This window comes from Xiphophorus maculatus, chromosome 4 (genome assembly GCF_002775205.1).
Source record: "Xiphophorus maculatus strain JP 163 A chromosome 4, X_maculatus-5.0-male, whole genome shotgun sequence".
Classification (NCBI taxonomy): domain Eukaryota; kingdom Metazoa; phylum Chordata; class Actinopteri; order Cyprinodontiformes; family Poeciliidae; genus Xiphophorus; species Xiphophorus maculatus.
Window position 1 is genome coordinate 29,314,266 of NC_036446.1, and position 21,599 is coordinate 29,335,864.

Below are 21,599 nucleotides of genomic sequence, written 5' to 3' on the forward strand. Positions count from 1 at the left end.
ACTCCGTTAATAAGAAAGTCGGAACTGAGATAATAAGGAGTACTAAACACAATTTGATTCGTGGTCAGTTGTGATAATATCCCGTCTGTATATCACTAATTTTTAAACATTTATGCCATTTGCAACATAGTCAAAACTGTATTTCACAACTGGAAAGTAATGCCAGCCACACCAGTTGACCTATTACATTTTTTGAATTTCCAACCAAATATGTACGTGCTGACGTAGGATACAACCTACACGTTTAAAAATGTCAGAATCAGTTTATTCCCCTTGTTAGTTCAAACAAACAAGGAATTTAACTTGGGGTCTGCTTTTCCCTCAGTACATTTAAAATATAAATGGATTTTAAAAATGAAAAAAAAATTGCAAAATATAGTTTTTTCTATAGAACAATGTATTTTACTTTGACTACACTGGTTTTATTTTTTATGAATACTTCAGATCTAGGGGCAAAAAGAAAATAGCCCTGGATATTCGTCTGTCGTGGCGATCAAACTGTATAATCTCCACTCAGCACATTAGTCGCATACTTACAACTAGATACAGTCTGTAGCAAGAGGGCTTTCACGTGGGGTATTACATTGTTAACACATTGTTATATTGTTGCTGCACCATCGTAATTATCTGCTGTGACAGTCTTTTTTATGTTGCTACTCTTGATTTGGGTATTTTGGTTTTATTCATTGCACAGTTTGTGATAAAATGTTAACACTGCTTTGAGAAGAAAAATGGATTTCCAAAATACACTCACCGAAAATACAACTGAAGTTTGGCACAAAACTTTAGGAAAGTGACATTCTCGAGATAATCATATCTCTAGTGAAATTTGTGGAGTAGAAATACATGAAAGTGTCTTTCATTCTTACTCTAGCGTGTCATTTACTGTGAAAAAAATGAACTAAAATTCAAGCAAAATCTGAAAACACTCAGTACTGACACAGTATTTTGTGTGTCAATGCTGACACACCAAAACTGTATTACTCTGGTATGTATTTATTGCCCTGTTTTAAAATTACATTTGGTACTATTTTCTCATATTTGAAATCGGTAAATGAAAAGCTGATGGTGTTGGATCATTCGGAGACTGATTTCCTGTTGCTAACTGCGTGAGTAAAGAGTAACAATCCTAGTTAGTTGTTTTTATAACAAACTATTTCAGTCATTTGTTATCATTTGTACGTATTTTTAACTTGTTTACAAGAGAGTAAGAAACCAATAATTGCTTATTCTGTTTTAAAACACATGAAGAAATACCAAATAAAGACAGTATTTTAAAAAAAGTCAGGACTTTCCTTCTGACTCTAGGGAGGAAAGTCATCCTCCCTAAAATGACTTGAAAACACAACTTTAACTTAAATAGCACCTTAACATAAGCAATAATGAGTCTTAGGAACAAAATACTTCCAAGACGCAGACTGAGTTCCTGCATGACAAGCCACGAAGGAAATAGTAAACTATATTTATTGGCATGTTTCAATTCAGTTATTTACAAGACAAAACATTTTACATCTGTAACAGTTCAGAGACAATTTTGACACACAAGTATTCAAACACAACAGGCCATCGAAGCTTATGCTCAACTGTGCACAACATAATCAAGACTGATTACCGTCATAAAGTCTGAATGAATGCTGCATGCTGTCTGGAGTTGTTCAAGTTACATAACTTTAATACATCTGTATCGGGAGTATGATGCCGGAGATATTGACCAACAAAATGTAAATGTGGATTTTTATACATTTTAATTTATTCAACAGAAATCCCATACAGATGCTGGAGTTTTTATCACCAAGAGACTAGAACATGAAAAACAGAGGAAAGAACAAAAACAGAGACGTTACATTTCATTTTGGACTGCTATAAGTATTTGTCCACTAGATGGCGACATACGAAAAAAGAAAGTGCTCAAATTTTCATCCGTAATAAGGCCCGAAGCAGACGAGATGTAAACAAAGAGCAAGGATTTTAGATTTAGTTTCTTTGCGAATCTCAAGAGGGCAGAAGCTCTTTAGGGTTCCAACACATTTCCATGTCACTTTCCCAAACTTAGATTTTCCTGTCCTTCCTTAAAAGTATTAAATGGATACAATGGAACAAATGGGGGGAAAATGAAATACTTTCCTATGCATGGTTTTCTTTTATGTTCATACTTATACAAATTTGGAAAATGTTTAAATACAATTCCACTTTTCGAATCCTTCTTTATGCTTTTTTTAAGACATGGAAAGCAACTTCTAACGTAATTTAGGTTTCCCATTGTAAGAAGGATTCCCGTTTCGGAAAAGAAGCATTTTTCAAATCCTTTACCCAGGATTTTAAAAAAAGAAGTAGCTATAAATAGAAAAGATTGGGGGAAAAAGAAGGCTATTCAAACAACCAGAAACTGGGATGTTTTTTGGTTTGTTTCATGTACTTAATCAAATTGTGTGACTGTAATGTTGCCAGATTAACTGTGAAATGTTCTCTGCTCTAATAGAAGACAACTGAAAACACATCTGGTATGTCTGTGATGGCAGGGCCTAATGGAGGCGCACTCCCTCACACCTCGTTCTGCTGGGTGAGCTCTCCTGAGACGCTGTTGAACTCGGAGGACCGGGTGCTCATGCCCAGGTACTGCTTCAGGAACTCGCTGAAGCGTTTCTGGTTGTTCCACTTGCGGGCCGACTTCCGAATCCCGATGAAGCCCCCGTATCTCTTCTGGTACGACCTTCCCGGAGAGACCAACTTCCTGTAACCATGCCTCCCTTTGACGAAGCCTCCGAACCTCTTGGAGATGCTCGGTTCCGGGTCGTCCTGCCCTATCGCTGCCTTGCCGGCGTCCTCCCCTTCCTGCCCTGCCTCCTCCTCATCCTCCTCGTACTCATCGGCGAGTGACAGGGCGTCCTGGGAGCCGTACAGGGAGCTCAGCTGGCTGCTCTGGCTGACCAGGCCCCTGTCGTTCAGGTCGAGTGCGCGGGTCATGTGGTTGAATCTCTGCAAAGCCATGGGCAGGAATAGACCCCCATCCATTTGCTCCTCTCCCTCAGGAAGTAGGATGTCAGCTTCCTCTTGGGATCTTCTTCTGACGGTGCCATCGGAGGAAGAAGAAGGTAGCGCTTTACGGCAGATGTCCCAGGGGGAGGAAGGAGAGGCGCTGCTTTTGCATCCAATCAAACACACCTGTTAGAGATGGAGACAAGAGATCAAGATCATAAGACAAATTAATCATCGACGGTTCATATAACAAGTCGCTGCAAAGCAGCACTAAATGACGAGCCGTTCTGTGAAGTGGAAGGAAAATGGTTTTCAAAATCGTTTTCATACAAATAACTGAAAAGTAGGCCTCGATTTAATTGTTTTTTGAAATCGGCGAATGGCCAATACTTATATGAGAAAATGATCTTATCCACCGATTTTTATCTGACCGATAATGAGAGATGGCTGACTGACAGCCCAGCCCACCATGTCACAGCAGCAACATACCTGTCAAGTTTTCATACCTGTCAAGTTTTGGACTTGAACATACGGGAAATGTCATCGTCCGGTGCTACTGTCAAAAGAGGCCGGGGGGACTAAGGTAAGGGATATACTGCTGTAAGAGCGAGGAGGTGGAGCAATTAACGTGAGAGCCAGGGCTGCACAATACAGGATATTTACAGGAAAATAATAATACGGGAGTACGGAGGGAGAGGGGGGTGAAAAAACAATAGTTTCCTGGCCAAAACGGGAGACTTGACCGGTATAATCAGCAAGTGTGCCATTAACTATAGCCACCCCTCTGTTGCCAACTCCGCTACTTTCTGGCTATTTTTAGAAACTTTTCAGACGAAAAGAAAATCAGTATCAGCAAAAATCAGAATCAGCAGGTTAGGCTTTTTAAAGATTGATTATCGGGCAGAAAATTGCAATCGGTGCGCTCCTACAAAAAAAAAGTTACAAAGTTAAATTTATCAATTTTTTAATATAATCAATGCAAAAACAAAAAATTATAATTTATCTCACGCTTTCACAGCAGCTTTGCAGGCACACAGAGACGTAGCCTTCTGAGAACAGCTCACCTGGATATCCACGGATCAGTACTAAAACAGTGACCCGCTGCTGGAAGTTTAAAACTCCTCTAACACGGCAAGTATGTCTGGAGAAAAGCCTTTTTAACACTTTTTTGGAGAAAAAAAAAGACCAAAGTAAAAACACTGTTATACCTCTGAGGCATGTAAACAGGGAACAACCTGCACTGTCGTTTTTTTTAGTTAATCAAAATAAGACGACACAAAAATTTTTACAGAGCTTCTGCTATGAACCAGATCCATGTTTACACTATAAAAAAAAAAGCCAAATTAACTTCACAACTGAATCCAAGCTAAATTTTTTGTCTACAGTTATGATGTACATGAACACAGTAACATTTCAAAATAAATAATTATTTCTAAATGAATGGTAAATGACCTACTTTTATTGTCCTAGTTAAGGCAATGACAGCGCTGTCCTGCTGTAATGGGCCACAAATGGTACCAAGTATCAATAGGAACAATTTTGTATCACAATAACCCTAATTTGAATTGGAGCTGTTTTGTTTTTCTTCCTAGGATTGCCCTGCGTCTTCATTTGCGCCACCTTCCTGCTTAAAGCAGAGGATGTTGTGTTCTGTCACACAAAGGATTCTGCACGAAGGCCAAAACTGTGACGTTTTTTTCAGCGTATCTTCTTTGACAGATTTCATGTGCCCCTTTGGGGTTTGTGGGAATCTGCAATTTGGGCTTCTTGATTCTTTTTCCAGCCAAAGTAGCTTATATTGAGAAATGCAACTATATATGTCTAAGCATAATAACAATCTTTACATAAGTTTCATTTAGCGTTGCAAAGATTTTCTTTAGATTTATTTGATCTCTAGAATGATCAAATAGACCAATCAGCCAAATAAAAAGCCACAATTATTATAGCAGCCGCAGCTATGGTGAGTGTATGTGAAGTTTTAACCCACTCTACAACCGATTCCCCTCCCATGGGTTCCCTGTAAATACCACCGTGATCCCGGCGTCAAACACTGACAGATCAGAGCTTAACGTTTTTGAAACTGTCGAAATGTAAACGTCTTCTGGTGCGCCACCTACAACGACTCTTCTGAGACGCAGACATGTCTTTATCCAGGCAGAAACCACCAACAGGCACAGAGGGAAGAAACACACATCTGTCCCCGGGAATCAATTAACCTCAACAAATTAAAACTCAAATGCCAAAAGGATCATTCGTTGAGTCAGGCTGGGAGTGCAGAATAAATACGAGAGTGAAGAGTTTCAAGTTGGAAGGGGATACTAGGTTTCGCACGAGTTCATTCATGTAAGTGGCGTTTCAATTCTCTACAAGTGAAATGTCTGCAGCCAACATTGTGTTGAAAGATGCCTCTTGGACTTTGAACAGAGCTTTCAGAATGATAACACTGAATGACTGAGACTGAATCTGTGTGTGTGTGCGTGTGTTTGTATTACCACAGTGTTGAAACTGAGCTGTTTAGGCAGGATTTTGCTGCAGGACAGGCAGTCAGTCTGGCAGTCACTCCGTCCTGGATCGCACAGACAGAGAAGCAGCAGAGCCACTACGGTCCTCATGGTCCCACCGTCTGCTGCGTGACGCAGGGCAGAGAGGAAGCACAAGGTCAGTGGCATCATTTATCCACGACGGCGCATTAGGGAAAAAAAAACAAAACAAAAGGAGGAGTAAATTTATGCCAAAAAAAATTAAAAAAAATCGTACATTTAGAGATTAATTGCAGAAATTTTTTAGACAAAACATGGAAATTTCTGATTTTGAAAAGTGGAAAACTTGCGAGAAAAACGCTGACATTTTGGGATTAATCTCAAAAATATTTGAGAAAAAATGCGGAAATTTCTGAGTTTCTAAAGTTGAAAATTTGCAACAACCCCCCCCCCCTTGAAATTTTGAGATTCATTTCAGAAGTCTTCTAGACAAATGTGAAAATTCCTTAATTTAAAAAGTGGAACATTTCCTTGAAAAAAAAAAAATGCTGAAATTTTGAGATTAATCTCATACATTTTCTGGGGGGAAAAACACAGAACATTTAAAAAGTTGTACAGTTTTTACTTCAATTTGGTTGATCAGGCTCGTATAGGACAATTTATCCCTCTGACCAGCTTCTCCAATCTGCCCACAAATGCGAAACTCCCGCCTGAGCGTCACTTCTGGTGATGGAGCGCAGTGTGGTTCAGTCTCCTCCATATGCACCGTCATGCTCAGTTTCTTTCTCTGAAACCCAAACTTCCTCCTCTATACGCTGTCGGGCTTTGTTATGTCCTTCCTGCAATTCCTTGTACTTGACTTTTAGTGACTTTAATTCACCGTCGTCAGCTTGTATTCTGGGATCACCCGACGTCCAAGAGTCCACGAAAGGTGATTAAATCCTGGAGAAACTGTTGAAACGATTCAGGTTCTTCCTCGGTTCCGATCTCGTCCAGCGTTGCCTCTGCTAGTCTGACGAGGGAACGCCGAGTTTGTCCAGTAAAGCCTCCTGAAGGTTCATCACTCCTGAGGCGTTCACAAGCTGAAATCAGCTCGGACGTCTCCCAACATCAGCAGCGCTCTGCTCGCTTCATCTTGAAGCCGCTCCATCGGTACTTTCGGTTCGTCTCGTTTGGATGAGTTAACTTTTAGTTGAAACTCCTCCTGGGTCTGGCTCGCCAAAAACGCAGCGGTGGCGAACAATCGAAAGAGATACTGTGATTGAGTTCGCAACATTTCAATTTAATAATTGCTACAAAGATAGTAGCGGTATCGCTACTTATACAACAGAAACATAAATTTGATGCTAATTTTTTTTTTTTAGTTTGGTTGTATTTCGGTTTCCACCAATAGTTGGACTCTGGGCAGGCAGGTTTAAACCCAAAAGTCAAATGTTACATCATGCTGGTGCGATGACACCACTGTAGTATCTCTTGTTCTTGTCAGGAGCAGCGAAAGTGCGGGATGCTTTTATAATCGAAACGGACATAATAGCTCTACTGCTCAGTGGAAACAAGGCAAAAGTGTCACATTTAGTCACTATGACCACCATTTTACTGCATTTAATTTGTGTTTTTGTTGCTGCTTTTCGGAGAAGAACGAGAACCAAACGATGGCAGAAGCAGAACTTGGACTGAGGGACGGAGGACGAGACGAAGAGCAAAGCGACTAGAAGGAGACGGCATGAAAAAAGGCTGACCTTTTTCTTGTAGGAGCAGGGGCGCGCCTCCCCCCCCCCCCCGTCTGGCGAGTCTGACGTCAGAAGCACAAGCAGAGTTTTCGTCTCATTAAACAAACTCGTTAACTCCTTTAATTGATGCCTCAATTAACGCCGCTGGCATCAAACTGAGTCAGTGTTCCTTGCTGACAAACACACTCAGCTGGCACCCGCAACGCGCAGGAAACGCCCACGCGCCGCGTTCACGTATTTAGCACAACAAATGTAAACATCGACTTGTGAATTTCTGCCCCTCCACCCCAACCGCAGGACACCCAAACACTGAGGGGACACTGTAAAAAAAAAAAAGAGACGGCTGAAAGTACATTTTTTTCCTCTGTCAAATATGTCGATAATGTCTAAAGAAGTGAACACAGACTAATTAAAAAGAACAAAAAAAAAGATAAAAGTTTTAATTAAAAAAGTTCATTCCCGATCCTAACTTGCTCATACTGACATAACGCCGCTAAATTACTTAATGTTAATGCAAGAGAGTTACATTTCTGCAGTCCGATAACAACAAGGTGTTTGACAGTGAAGGACAAAAGAAAGGTTGAGCCGATATGAGGAGAAATGAAGAGGCGGGAGGTAATTGACACGAGGCAAACAGCCTGGGGGTGTGTCCTCTGGGAGGGACAACACGTCTCCTCCTGTACCCGTCCTGTAAGGACTGAGTCACCTGTTAAAACCGAGAGTCACCTCTTGTGCTTTTATAGTTTTATATCTAAAAACGCGTCTGGATTTCCGCATGGTGTTGTTTTTGTGTTTGAATAGACAAGGACGCTAAAAATAAGATGGATTTTATCTGGGAGGTCAAGTCAAAGTACAGCACACTTGTTAAGTGGGAGGAAAATGATACGTCTTTGCAAAACAGCTCGGTAAGATTGGACGGAAAAATGGAAAGGTGAAGAGTGAGGTCGCGTCGGAACAGAGGTTTAAGTTTCTGTCCAAGCTCACATATGGAAGTAAATATGTGCCATCAGAATTTGAATAAAAATGCCTCTGAAATTTGAATGTTGTATGTTAGTGCTTACTTTTTCAGTGTTAAAATAAATTTAGAATATACTTTTAACCTAAAAAAATTTCAGTGTCATTATTTGTACATGGTTGCAATTTTCATTTATTAAAAAAATTTTTTTATTCAAATTCTGATGGCACACATTTACTTCCATACTCACACACGTTAGATGGAGAAGTTGTGGAAACGTCAGTTTTCAAGTGCGATAATGCCAAATTAACCATAATCTGATAAGTAAGTACAGATACTGATACCGATTCTTTTTCTTATTTAAGTTTGACATGTCATCAGACTTTCGGCCATTAGGTGTTTTTGTAGTTTTTCTTTGAATTATTTGGTTAAAATCTGTGATGGAATCTGGATAAAGTTTATATTTGTCCACAAAAATACTTTGATAACCTTATACGTAGAAATAATAGAAAAACAAAACATAGTCGCGTGCGTTTTTTTTACAAATCAAAACAAAATCTTTTTTGAGGGAGGGTTGGGAAACTACGATGTAAAAATAAAGCATCTGCTGAAAGTATCGATTTTACCAAGCTAGTATCGAAACTTACCGATACCGACTTGAAACTGATATTATCGATATTTTGGACCGATTTTCCCAACTCTTTTTTTTTTTCATTTACACACATTATAATTGCTACTTATGAGATTTGAATTTTACTTTAAGTTTACAGAATGGAATTTTTTTATATATTTTTTTTATTTCATTTCACTTCACAAGTATGTCTCATTTTGTCTTGGTCTGTCACTTAAAACCCAAATAAAACTTCTGGAAGTCCATGCAAACAATCAGCCATCTCTGGGACACAGTTTTTTTTTTTTATCTCTTTTCTTTTCATGAATAATAAGTCATCGTTGCCACGACGATGCTGGTGATATACAGGAATGCATGTCATTCATGGCACACCAGGTCGAGTTTTAAAACAGGACAGGATTCCACTAGAAACAGAACTAAAACAACATGGCTGTCGTCTTCCTCTGCAGTCTGCGAAGTCCTCTCTTGTTAAGAGCAGACCTCTCAACAAATCTACAGAAGGGGTCAGCTACTATCAGGTTCTCATGAGAGCCCTTGAAACTCAATTATTCTGCTTCAATTTGCTAATTAGCCAGTCAATAAACAAGGTAATTAAGTCCTTTCTGTGAAGGATGCGCAGAGTCAGCGTTGGTGCTGAGCTTACAGAGTAACGAATAAAAAGACAGCCTGGCAGAACTTCCACAATTCTTTTATTCGGCCAACATAAAGTGTCACATGGTTGTTACGTGGAAGGAAAATAAAATGTGGTTTGTAGGCCGTGGTGGCACAGTTACTGTGAAAAACTAACTTTAATGGGATTCCTGATTACTCCTTGAAAAAGTAACTTAGATTACTGATTACTTGATTTGGAAAGTAACTAAGTTACATTAAAAGTAACTTTTTTAGTTACTTTCAGCAGCTGCTAACAACAACGCTGTGAAAATTACATTGAGCTTTGCCAATACTTAATTGTAAGCTATTTTATAATGATTACATCAACAATGTATTTCCACTGATAAGGTTGAAGTGAAGGGGGTTACAACAGTACAAAATAAACGTTAGTAATTTGTGTGTGTTTTGTGTGATCCACTGTTGTCTGGAAAACTATAAATAGGATTTTAGTCTGACTAAAACTAACTGGATGTCAGACAAATTCTGGGGTTTATGTCTGCTTATTTCCAAGCCCGAAAAGGCGCAACCCACGACTCATCAAATCTACAAGCGACTTTACAAAAAAACAAGCCCAAAGCCGCTTATAATAATCGGATTTAGCGAGCGAAACTCCTGCTTTTCCAGCAATGCACCTCCCTCCGTTGTTTACGTTTCTGTCGCTGCTGATACTGTCGCATAGAAACGGCGGGTCACTAGACAAGACGCGTAGAGGAAATAAAATTAAATTACAAAAGAAAATAGTAATGCAAAGTGATTTTAATAAGTAACTGTAGTCTGACTACTGGACTTGAAATAGCAACGCGTTAGATTACTAGTTACTGAAAAAAAGCGGTCCGACGTCAGCAACGCGTTAATAAGTAACGAGTTACTGACATCACTGTTTGTGTTTGGGCGATTGAGACTTATTTCATCGCAATATTTTGTGGCGCTATTGCGATAATGATAAAAACAAACAAATACTTATAGTTTAGGTAATAAATAGTTTTGCAATTATTCTCAGAGAATTTAATACCTGCAAAAGACTTTAAATTGGACGGAGGTTGACCTCCGGCAGGACATAAAAATGGCTCTACAAGAGGAACGGATGGTACCTTTAGCCTCTGCACTGTCCCGTTTAAATCGGAAAGTGTGGTATAATTTTTCTTTCATTTCAAAATGCGTCACATTTTGAGAAAATATGAGAAAGTTCAAGGTGTGTAAATAATTTTGGAAATGACTGTACTGTCAACCATGCTTTTAAATACATAACCAAGGTGCTTTACTTTGGGACATAAAGTGCAGAAAAAAATATCTGGTCCCTGCTCAAGCTGCTGAAGCAGCTAAAAAACAAGCTGCTCCTGTCAAAGCTGAATAAGTACAGTTAACGTTAAAGAAGTGCTGCTCCGGTTTCCTCCCCGTTCACTTGATCCAAACAGACACAACGCAAGAGCCTACACAAATCCTCCCATTGTCTCACACTGATTTATCAACAGTTTCCACCATTTTTCCCCCTCCATTATTGCCAATTTCTCATCAAGAACTGGGAAACATAAAATAAATTACTCCCAGCCTGAAGCGCGACTTAAAGCCGGATTATTCACGCCCGGCCGAGCAGAGAAACGCCGTGAATCTGTTCTGAGAAATGTGTGGGTTTTTTGTTTTTTTTAGCGCTTTACGGCAGGACTGCAGTTTATTGCATGACTTGTATAAGAACCACAACACTTAACGTCATTGCACCTGAACGGTCTCTCTGCTCGACTGAAGCTTAACTCGTTTTTGCCCATGCAGCCAAACCAGAGTCTCTAAGTGATTTACTGTGATTGATTACACTGAGTCTGCAGACGGGTGACGACAAAACACACAACAGAGATATCAGCAGATTTTCCATCTAGGGAAGCAAACTGAAAGTCAGCAGATAAGTTTCTAATCTGACAATTATCATGTTTATATGTCATGTTGTAATGTTTCTCCCTCAACAAAAACACTTCTGGAGTGTTGCTTTGATTCAGAAATCCTTTAATCTCCCATCAACTGTGCATAACACCTGGGAGGACCTAGCTCCGCCTTTGAGACGCAGCTCCTCCTCTGAGCTGTAGTTTCCAAGCTTCTGCCTCACAGAGCGGCCCTCCCCTGTGACTCCCCCTCTCAGCTCCTTTAGACTAGCCAGCAGCAATTAGCAAACACCTGTTGGAACAGCGTATCTTCTCATTGAAACGCTGGTAAAAACATCAATAAAGGGTTAATAGAGGAGTCATGTTGTGATTACTTCCTGAAGGCGGAGCTTCAGAGAGATCAGGAGTTCCTTAAAGAGACAGAGCCCCAACTTCAAGGCGTTAAATTACAAAGTCAGATTTCTTTTAAGTCATACTTGATATACAGACCAAAAGTTTGGACACACCTTCTAATTTAATGGGTTTTCTTTATTTTCATGACTATTTATAAGGCAAGAAATCCCACTTATTAACCTGACAGGGCAGGTTGACTTATGAAGTGAAAACCATTTCAGGTGACGACCTCTTGAAGCTCATCAAGAAAATGCAGAGTGTGTGCAAAGCAGTAATCACAGCAAAAGGTTGCTACTTTGAAGAAACTAGAATATAAGGGGTATTTTCAGTTGTTTTACACTTTTTTGTTTAGTGCATATTTCCACATGTGTTATTCATAGTTTTGATGCCTTCAGTGTGAATCTACAATGTCAATAGTCATGAAAATAAAGGAAACTCATTGAATTAAAAGGTGTGTCCAAACTTTTGGTCTGTACTGTACGTAGGACTTTTAAGAGAACTGAAAGTAGTATAGTTACTAGATTGTGGCAGAAAAAGGCAGTACATGGCTGGAAAAAAACATAATACTGCCCCTTTAAAATGAACTCTTTTTGGTCTGTAAAGTGGAATATGTTGGAAAAAGAAAAACGTCTGTTATTTAGCGGACTCCTGAAGTCTGTATTGTCGCTTGATGAGCAACTCTGACAGGCTTTCTGCTGGCAGCCGCCTGTTAGAAAAAAATCACTTTGAGCGACAGCTCCTCTCCAGCCCCCTCAAAGTGCATGCTGCTCTTTGTTGTGAAATTGATGTCTACCTGGTAAAATCACAAACCACTCGCTCACTTGACACATTTCATGAATAGGGATCTGTTCTGTCAGCCGTGAAAGGGGGAGATTTATGTGAAAATTTTCTGAAAACATATTCCTCGGATTCCCCAGGACAAAAGACCAACCCTTACTGATTGACAAAGACGGTTTCTCTGGACAGGATGGTTCTGACCCAGAAGTGGCACAGGAGACGATGTTGACAAACTTTAAAGTCTCTAAAATCTCCATACATTTTAGAGAGAAAAAATTCACAGGGCCTTCTGAATGCATTACCTTTGCAAAATGATAAAATCCCAATTTGTTCTGGTACAAATATTGAGGATGTTACGTAGATGAAGCCGAATCATTGAAAATGTGGTGGGATGTAAATAGACTATCTCTGCATATTAGGACTAAATGTTTGCCATTCGGATATCAAAAAGCAATGCATGGCGATACTGTCATTGTTGATTAAAAATATTGAAAGAGTTTAAGATAAATCTCTTGGATTAGTTATTGATGCTAAATTATTGAGGAAACAGTATTTTAGTTACAGTAAAAAGGTCGCAACCCTTATAAACCCAGGGATGTCTAAAAGAAGCATACATTAAAAAAATAAGTCATTCATTTGTATAAAAAAGACCACTGATAATTGTAAATGCTTTTCTGTTGGTTTTTTCATTTTTTGTATTTTCAGATATTTTGATCAGTAGCCTTGATTGATGACTAGTTACATTATTAATAGTATTTTACTTCTGAAGTAAATATAATGATATGTTTTTTTTGTCTTTTTGTTTGGTAAAATGACAAAATAAAATTCTTGAATACAAATGCACCCTACACTTTTCCAAATTTCATTTCCAGTATTAAAAAAAAAACCCTAATTAAAAAAAATTAATTCAATGTAACTTTGACCTTTCATTTTACATTCATGCACCACTTTGAGTTGATCTGTCAGACAAAATCCCAACACAGTGCATTGAAGTCTGTTTGGCAAAAAAAAAAAATTCAAAGTATATAGATGCACTATAATTAGATAGAAAAATATAACCAAACGCATCCTCTGGTTTGGTCTCCAGATTACCAACATTAGCCGTGAACAGATAAAGGATCCTGGAGAAAGATCTGCGACTTTCAGCTCAAACAGCCACATGTGTCAAGGATCGGCTGCTTATTAGTGCAGAATCACAGGGGACAAGAGCACAAAGAGCGGGCAGCAAACAGACATAAAGGAAGGAGCTGTGCAGTCTGTGCAGCACAAATAAATGTAGTTGGACCCTGCTGCGTTGGGAACATTGTATCCATGGATTAACGCCACACGTTCAAACCCAATTTAGCAGAACTGGTAGCGCTGAGTGAGCCGTCTCTAAGGGGTGTATCCCTTGGTTTTCTACTTCTTGCCCTCTTTTAGTTTTCCCCATAAAGCTTGTGGGTGAAAATGTTTAGAGGGGGTTAGGGAAGTATACTCATAAAGCTAATGGGGTGTGGCCTGGAGCCAACGAAGGTACTAAAAAGGGGAGAAGGATTAAGAGACTGTTTGGAATCTCAAAGTGTTCCAAACACGGTAAAGGACATATTTCTTAATCTCTCTATAAATAAATGTAAATCTTAAAGCAATATTGCCTTAAAATGTGGAAAAAAGAGGTACATTTTAGCTTCTCCTATTGGGCTAAAATGATCTAACCTCCTTGTAAATATGCGAGGGAAACCAGAATGTCTTTGTTTCTCTCAAGGTGAAGTGAAAATTGAAGCCCCAGGGTAAACACAGAAGCAATAATTTAATTATTCCCATCTTAAAGATTGCTATTGACAGAGGAAGGATGGCAGCACTCACATCTAGTTAATGACTTCCACACATGCCTGCCTGTGGGGGAAAAGAAACATCAAGAGTTACATCATAACTTTGGTCAACTGGCCCCGTCTGCTACCTGTGTCAGGGCTGCCTCCAGAAAGCTTTGATAAACTTTGGGTTGTACATTAAAAAACTAAAGGCCATGCCATAATTTTTGCTGTAATGTTTAATGTCCAGTTGGGCGGAAGAAGAAGGAACACAGCAGACAGCTTAGGGAGAACGATCTTGGGACGTGTTGACTGGGCTTTTGTTGTAAAGGGCGGTTCAATCCATCTTCAAGAAATTTGATAGAGGATACCTACCAAGACACGACTGACCACATACCAGTAAATCCCATATTAATCAGAGAAACAAACAAAAGGGCCAAGGTAATTGTGTCGAGGCTGCAGAGATTCTCAACTCAAGTGGGGTAAGTCAGGACAATCTGGCTGTTTATGGAAACATGAAAAGATCCATAAGAAGCTGTTTTTCAAGCCATGTAGTGGATATAGCCAATACGTGGAAGACGGTGCACAGCTAACAATAGACATCTCCTTGAACACGCTATCTTCCTGGTGGAACATGGTGGTGTTGGTAGCACCATGCGGCGGGGATGCTTGTTGCTCAGTCAGGCACGCTGGACAAAGTTGAAGGAATAACAGATGGCACTAAACACAGATTAAACCACGGAGAACTAAGGGCTCTTACATGCGTCGTCCCGTCTGAAGTCGAACAGTCTACACCTTTCACCTTTTTGTGCACCACCCTTTTCTACATAGTCTCCTTCTTCGACAACGACTTCGCAATTTCCTTTCAAGAACTTTTAGCCATTTGACTGGCCCTGTAGGTATTTTGTGAAGAATCGTACAATCCATTTCTCACCGTGCCTGACCGTAGAAGTAGTCTTATTGAAGCAAAACATCAGCACTGCTGTCCGAGCGAAATGCGCCCAGAAACGTCCAATCACACAACACACCTCACAGAGCTCTGTGCAAAAACTGTTTGACCCACACCTGGTGTCAAGAAGGACCAGGTCTTCTTAAATACTGGAGGTTTGTGGCTGTAAAATGGAACAGTCAGAGTCCTTGCACTGTGCATCTATCTATTTCATTTAATCTCCCAAAGGGCAAGGGGGAATAAATGCTTTGTATTCATCTGAGTTCCTCTTCAAGTCCTTGGAAAATGCACCGGAGCTTGGGTGTAAACATTGGTGAAGTTCATTATGTGGTGCAGAAAAGTTTCATGTTATGGAGGCTTTTGGTTTGTCAACTAAGTTTAGTTATAAAATTGTAATTGACTTTTATTCGTAGGGCGTATTGAGATGTATCATCTGGTGGTAAGAGGTCATGCCTTGTGACCGTTCATGATGCAGACAATAAACTTCAAAGAGTTTTGTAAAACTGCATTTTCCGACTCATTTCTGGCATCAGTGTCATGAAACGGTGGTGTTGAGGTGATGGTGAGGCAGACGCTTGTAGACCCAGGCAGGATGAATAAATGATTTTAATAATGAATGTCCCAAACAAAGTCCACACAACCAGGCAGCACGACTGAGCAGAAGTCAGGGCTCAACGCCGGTAGCAACTGGTAAATTCAAATGGACAAGACAAAGGAATAAACGCACATTCGACAAGGACCCGACAAAGACGCAGACACAGGTGGCATTAAATACACAGAGGGCAATCACAGAACGAGACACACCTGGGAACAATCAAGGGGGAGACAGGACAACACGGAGACTCAAAGACACAGAAAACTCTAAATAAACACAGAAAAACACAGATCCTGACAGTCAGAGGTGGGATGTTTTGTCATGATCCTGTCAGGACACAATGATCTTAAGATACAGTGAAAGTATAGCAATAAATCAAGGCTAAAAACCCACCTGTGTCGAGTTGCTTTTGGAGCAAAACAAAATTGACCAACATATTTGATGTGTATTGACGATTTTAACAAAGGCACTTGACAAAGTGCAATGTCTGTTACTAGTTTTCACTGCTGTTGATCGTATGACGTGTTTATGATGTCTTATTGTAAAACACTTTGAACTGGCCTGTTGTTGAAATGTGCAACACCAATAAATTTGATTGTTTGAACTTGATACAGCTACTTTACATCTAGAAAAAGTTTGTTTAAAGTTGATCTCAATGACAGACAGCTATTAAAAAGCATAAGCACAAAATAGAAAGAATTACAGGATATTTAGGAGTGCAAGGCTGCAGGGGTTGGTGCCCATCTCCAGCGGTCACTGGACGGGAGGTGGGGTTCACCCTGGACAGGTCACCAGTTCGCCAGAGGGCAAGATTCACGCACACACAAACTCGAACCTACAGGGAATTTCAAGCCACCAGCCAACGATATTTTGAGAACATGCAAGCTCCACACATAAAGACCACAGATTGCAAGGCAACGGTGGCTCCAACTGCTCCACTGTGCAGCTTGCGCATCTTATTTCCACCCATTTGATTTCCTCTCTGTCAGCCAAGCCCCTGAACGGTTCAGGCTCATTAAGTACACAGGGGTTCACTGAAAACAATGAGCCAGATGTGACCAAATCATATGTGATCAATAGTGTCTCCCCTGGAGCCTTTTACAGGGCTTTGAACCTTATGGGTACACAAATCCTGCTCCATTCCAAACACCTTTTAACATTACAACGCACAAAGTTAAATGTTGACTCATATCACTTTTGAGTAACAATGCCTGCAGATTTTTATTTTTTTTTAACCTAATAGGCAGTTTGGCCAGAAATCGTCATTCAAAAATGTAGCAGTCTTCAAGGCATACCCTAAAATAATCGCCTGAAGTGACCACGACAGCATCGTACCCTCATCAGCAGCCATGATCTCACCCAAACAACCTTTCATTATTGTTCTCCTTGAGCCGCAGTGCAAAAGCAAACAGGACCTTTTTCTGCGAACCTCCCCTCCCCATCCATCCATCCATCCAGCTGTTCATGGAGTAAACTGCAGCACTAAATCAGACCTTAACGACTATGACTAATCAGAGTCCGCAATCTCTGACCTTTTAGTCCTTCTTTGAGAGATACTTGTGTAAATTGTCACCGCCTTTCCACAAGAATCGGAAACAGGAATTCTTAGCAAAAGGTACGACGACGGAGCTCAGGGTGCGTTATTTGCTCTATTAGAGTCGACACACTGATTTCATCACGCTGACTTCGTGATATGAGGAATTGTTTTAGCTCACCAAAAAGGATGGACTACACAAAGCTTGTTTTTTTTGTTGACAAATTTAAAATAAAAATTCTTAAATTCAACCAGTTAGAATTTGAACTGTGTGGGAAAAGGAGTTAAATCCAACATCTGTACATGACGCCCATTATCTGCACAGTCAAACCAGCTAGATCTTAAAAAAAAAAACAGAAACTGCATTTTATGCAACGGATCGAAGTTAGTAACAGCCTCGCAATCAAATTTGCTGCAAGTACAAAACAATAATAAAAAATGAAAAACGGTATAGTGGGGCTGGTTGCCTTGCAGTGCCGATGGCTGATTCTCTTCACAAAGAGAGGAAAATGAGATATTCTTCCTGTCTCTGCCGCATCAAATACACCAACGACCACATCTGGTCAATCAAGTTAACAATTACAAAGATTCCAAGATGACAAAAGATAGAGACGGAATAAAACATTTTTAAAAAGAGGACAGGGTACCAGGAATAGCAGTCAATTTTCCACTGTCACCACATGCTTGCTCAGGAGGAGAGATTGCTGTAAAGTTAATGACCCAATGCAATCACCTGGGCTTCCTTAGATACATAACTTTCTACCAACTGGCTTAATGAGCTCAATTTGCTTTGTTTTCGTAACAAAGATTGAACCAGATTTCACATAAGAGGATTTTAATCTCTTTGTGTAATTATACTAGACTTGACTGAGCTGGTTGTATGGCGTTACATGTCTCAATATGAACAGGAATTGTTTTGTAAAATTCCATGAGTTACAATTGTCATTATTTGGCTCATTATACATAAACTGAAAAGAACAGTGACAAAGCAATCACAATACACAGATAAATAATAATCATTTTTTATTCATTTAGACAGGGAGAAGCAGTGGTGTCTGCTGCACACACACAGCTCCACCTGTAAATCTAAGCTGTGTTTTTGTTGGTTCTGTATTACTTGATCCCTTCACTAATTCAAAATCACATTTGGTCTTTTTTTTTTTGTATTTTGTATCATTTTGTTTTTGGGAACTAACTAGTTCAGATGCATGTCAGTTTATTTTTATTTCCTTTTCCTATTGTTTTTTTTTTTTTTTTTTTAAATATTTTTATGACTTACCGAGATAGTCATAAAAGAGGCACAATTTCAATGTATTTTGCTTCTTTTCCTTTGTTTTAGCCAGCAAATTCTCAACATTGCAACCTCTGATCAAAATAACTCCTGGCAGGTATCACAGTCCACATTTTATTTGGCTAAACAACACGTAGATAACAGGAGTTTACTTTAACTCATCAGTTGTCAGGGCTGGTAGACAACCTGTGTGTAGTGAAGCACGACCAGCATGAAGCATCCCGTATCAGACGACATCATTTCCAGGCAACGAAAACCACATCAGCACCCATTTGAGTCAAGACGCCTTCTGGTGAATGCACCATTCCTGGAAACCGTTAAAATATCTAAAAAGAAATGATGTGGATTCCTTTTCAGCTAGTAAATAAGGAATCCTTCACTTGAAGCCACTTGTGTGTCAAAGCTGAAAACAATAAGACATGTTTTGTAGTTTTTGATGAGCTTCACAAAGAACCAAAGTGTTAAAAAAAGAAAGCTTCTTTAAAGATTTTTGGATCAAAGGTCAAAGGTCATACCACTCCCCCTCCCCCGAGGCTCCACTTACCTGTGTGAGATTGTGGAGGTCCTTTCAGATTCCTCACCTTACGTTCCGGTGCCTCGGTCTCAGCGTGGTTTCTCTGGCTTCGTGGAGGACGGAGACAGCTGCTCTTATACAGGCCCACCCCTTCATCCTCCTCCTCCTCTCCTTCTCCCTCGTTCCCACTTTCTTAACTCCCCCCTTTTTCATTAGGGAGGGAAGACCGAGATGCAGACTGGAAGGGCGGAGGTAAAGATGGGGGGTTGGATGATGGTGGGGGGAGGGTGAGTGATGTAGGTGGGAGGGAGAGAGGGAGCGTGCAAGGAGGAGCGAAAGTCAGTATGATGACAAAATATTGAAGGATTGAGGGACGGAGGGAGGGAAGGATAAAAGTGCGAGAGCATGGGCGAGCGCGGAATGAGCGTGAAGGAAGACGAGTTTAAAAATAGGACCGCTTCAATCCCCCCCCCCCCCCCCCCGTGATCCCTGATGGCAAAAAAAACACCCATCATAAATAACATTAACGTCAAGAAAAACGCAAATCAACTTGTAATTGTAAATGAATTGCAAAGTCTTAAAAGTTTTCAGTTACCAAAAGAAATGATTCTCATTAATTTAGTCAAAGAGCAGTGCTGTGGAAAAAAAGGGTTTACCTCTTTAGAGACTTCCTCTGTTTTTGCGTTTGGTGGTACGCGCCCGCATGTCTTAGATCTTCAAACAAATTTTAAGATCAGATATAAATAACACATGTAGTTTTCAAGGGATTTAATTTGTTGCAGAAAAAAAAACTTATTCAAACCAGCTGCCATCAAGTGTTTGTGTTCGCTAGCCATGACGTTGTGGAAGAATTTCTGAGCACAAATGGCTTGTTTCAAGTCAGTGACCATCAGATTTAAGTTCAGGCTTTAACTATGCCACTGTATATTGTTTTTATTTTTTTTTTCAGCCTATAACAGCTGAATTTTTTAATCATGTTTGAAAGCATAAGTTAAAGCTGACTTGTTATGTTTAATTATACAGGTTGGAATAAGTCTATGGGCAATAAAGAAACATGTTTATTCTGGTTTTTTTCTCACAAAATCATTCTTAGGTAACAAGATTTCAGTCTGGTCAGTTCTGCCTATTTTAAGTTCCTTTCAGACTGAGCTGTTTTATGGCCACGCCTCCTCAGCTCAAAGTTTACGCTCACACATAAAAATGGCTGCAAACAAATGCCCAATTATATAACCGTACATCTTTGAAAAGCAGAAATGGAGCTTCCTGCACAGCCAACACGTTACTTCAACATCAGAACACTTGTCTCTTCCAGCAGCCGTTGTACGGCGCATGCAGCTGTAAAACTAGCTGACCAAACGTGCTGGAACACCAAAAAACATTAACTTATTTCAAAAAAAAGAACGAATGTATTTTGTTTTTAAAATCTCGTGAGTTGTTTTTAGAAGCTGTTGACAGACCCCAGCAGGAAGTAGAAAAATGTGCAATAACTGAATTTTGCACTATAACCATGTCAGAGTCCTGTCTTCTATCTGCAAGTGTCAGAAAGCTAAACAAAAACACGACAGCGTTCCGACATGTTGAAGTTTGACAAAAAGGCAAAAACAGAGGAAGTGTGTACTTTTTTGATGCACTGTATGTCCTATTACTGCCTGTAATTATGTCTAATTCAGTGTTTGGGGAAGTTTATGAGGGGAGGTTGGAGGACAACCATGTCACTCCTCCGCCAGTTAGTAGTGACAGTAAGATGTCCTCCAACCCTCTTTTCTAGAAGTGGCAGGACTGTATTACTGTCACTCCGCTCAAAAATCCCCCCCAAAAAAACTCTGCGCTGGAAACAAAAGAATCACGACAAGCATCAATTCAAGAGTTTCTCATTGTGTGTCCGCCGGGACTTCATTATTACGAGCATGCTGCCTGCTTCTCCCTGATTAAAGTTACTGTATCTTTATCCAACGGGAAGCAACGGCAAACAGTGAAACACACAAGTCGGTATTATGAGTCAGACAGAAAGTTTGGAGTGTTGTTATCAGGGCTGACAGGAAGTATAAGAGAAAATGTTTCATAAACATATAAAGGCATTTCAGCTCAGTTTGATCAGTTAGTAATAAAATGTTTATTCATAACCAGCTGTTGTCAACCCATTGCTGTTACCGGGGCGATTGTTCAACCAGCATCATGCTGACTGTAGCTGACACTTGTCCTTACTGTCTTTATGTTTGAAAGCTTAGAAATAGCCAATCTGTTGAAAGCAAACCCCAAACAATCACAACACACAAAGACCGACTTGTCAATTACACGCAGCCAACTTTTATCAGCAGCAGCAAGTGGTGAGCCTGCACAGCGACCACCTCTGACATTTAGAAATAACATGGTGAAAATGTAACTTTGAAAAATTAACAGTCACGTTTTTTAAAATTTTATTTTCTTTATGCCCGGCTAAGTAACCTAAATTATTGCTGTTAATG

At 39.9% G+C, this 21,599-nt stretch overlaps 1 protein-coding gene across 2 annotated transcripts; it reads right to left on the minus strand.

Annotated features, from left to right (window-relative positions):
• Nucleotides 1–1,419: 1,419 nt before the first annotated feature.
• pnoc (prepronociceptin) lies at nucleotides 1,420–19,297 on the minus strand. 2 transcript variants are annotated; one of them, XM_023331813.1, is made up of 3 exons: nucleotides 19,165–19,297; nucleotides 5,469–5,599; nucleotides 1,420–3,162 (listed from the first exon to the last, which is right to left on the minus strand). In XM_023331813.1, exons 2-3 carry the CDS (start codon nucleotides 5,586–5,588, stop codon nucleotides 2,542–2,544), a joined length of 741 nt encoding a protein of 246 aa, XP_023187581.1. In that variant the 5' UTR covers nucleotides 5,589–5,599; nucleotides 19,165–19,297; the 3' UTR covers nucleotides 1,420–2,541. The 2 variants fall into 2 exon arrangements, with proteins under 2 accessions (XP_023187581.1, XP_005802552.1); XM_005802495.2 differs by having other exon boundaries at nucleotides 5,469–5,602; nucleotides 19,165–19,296.
• Nucleotides 19,298–21,599: the final 2,302 nt, after the last annotated feature.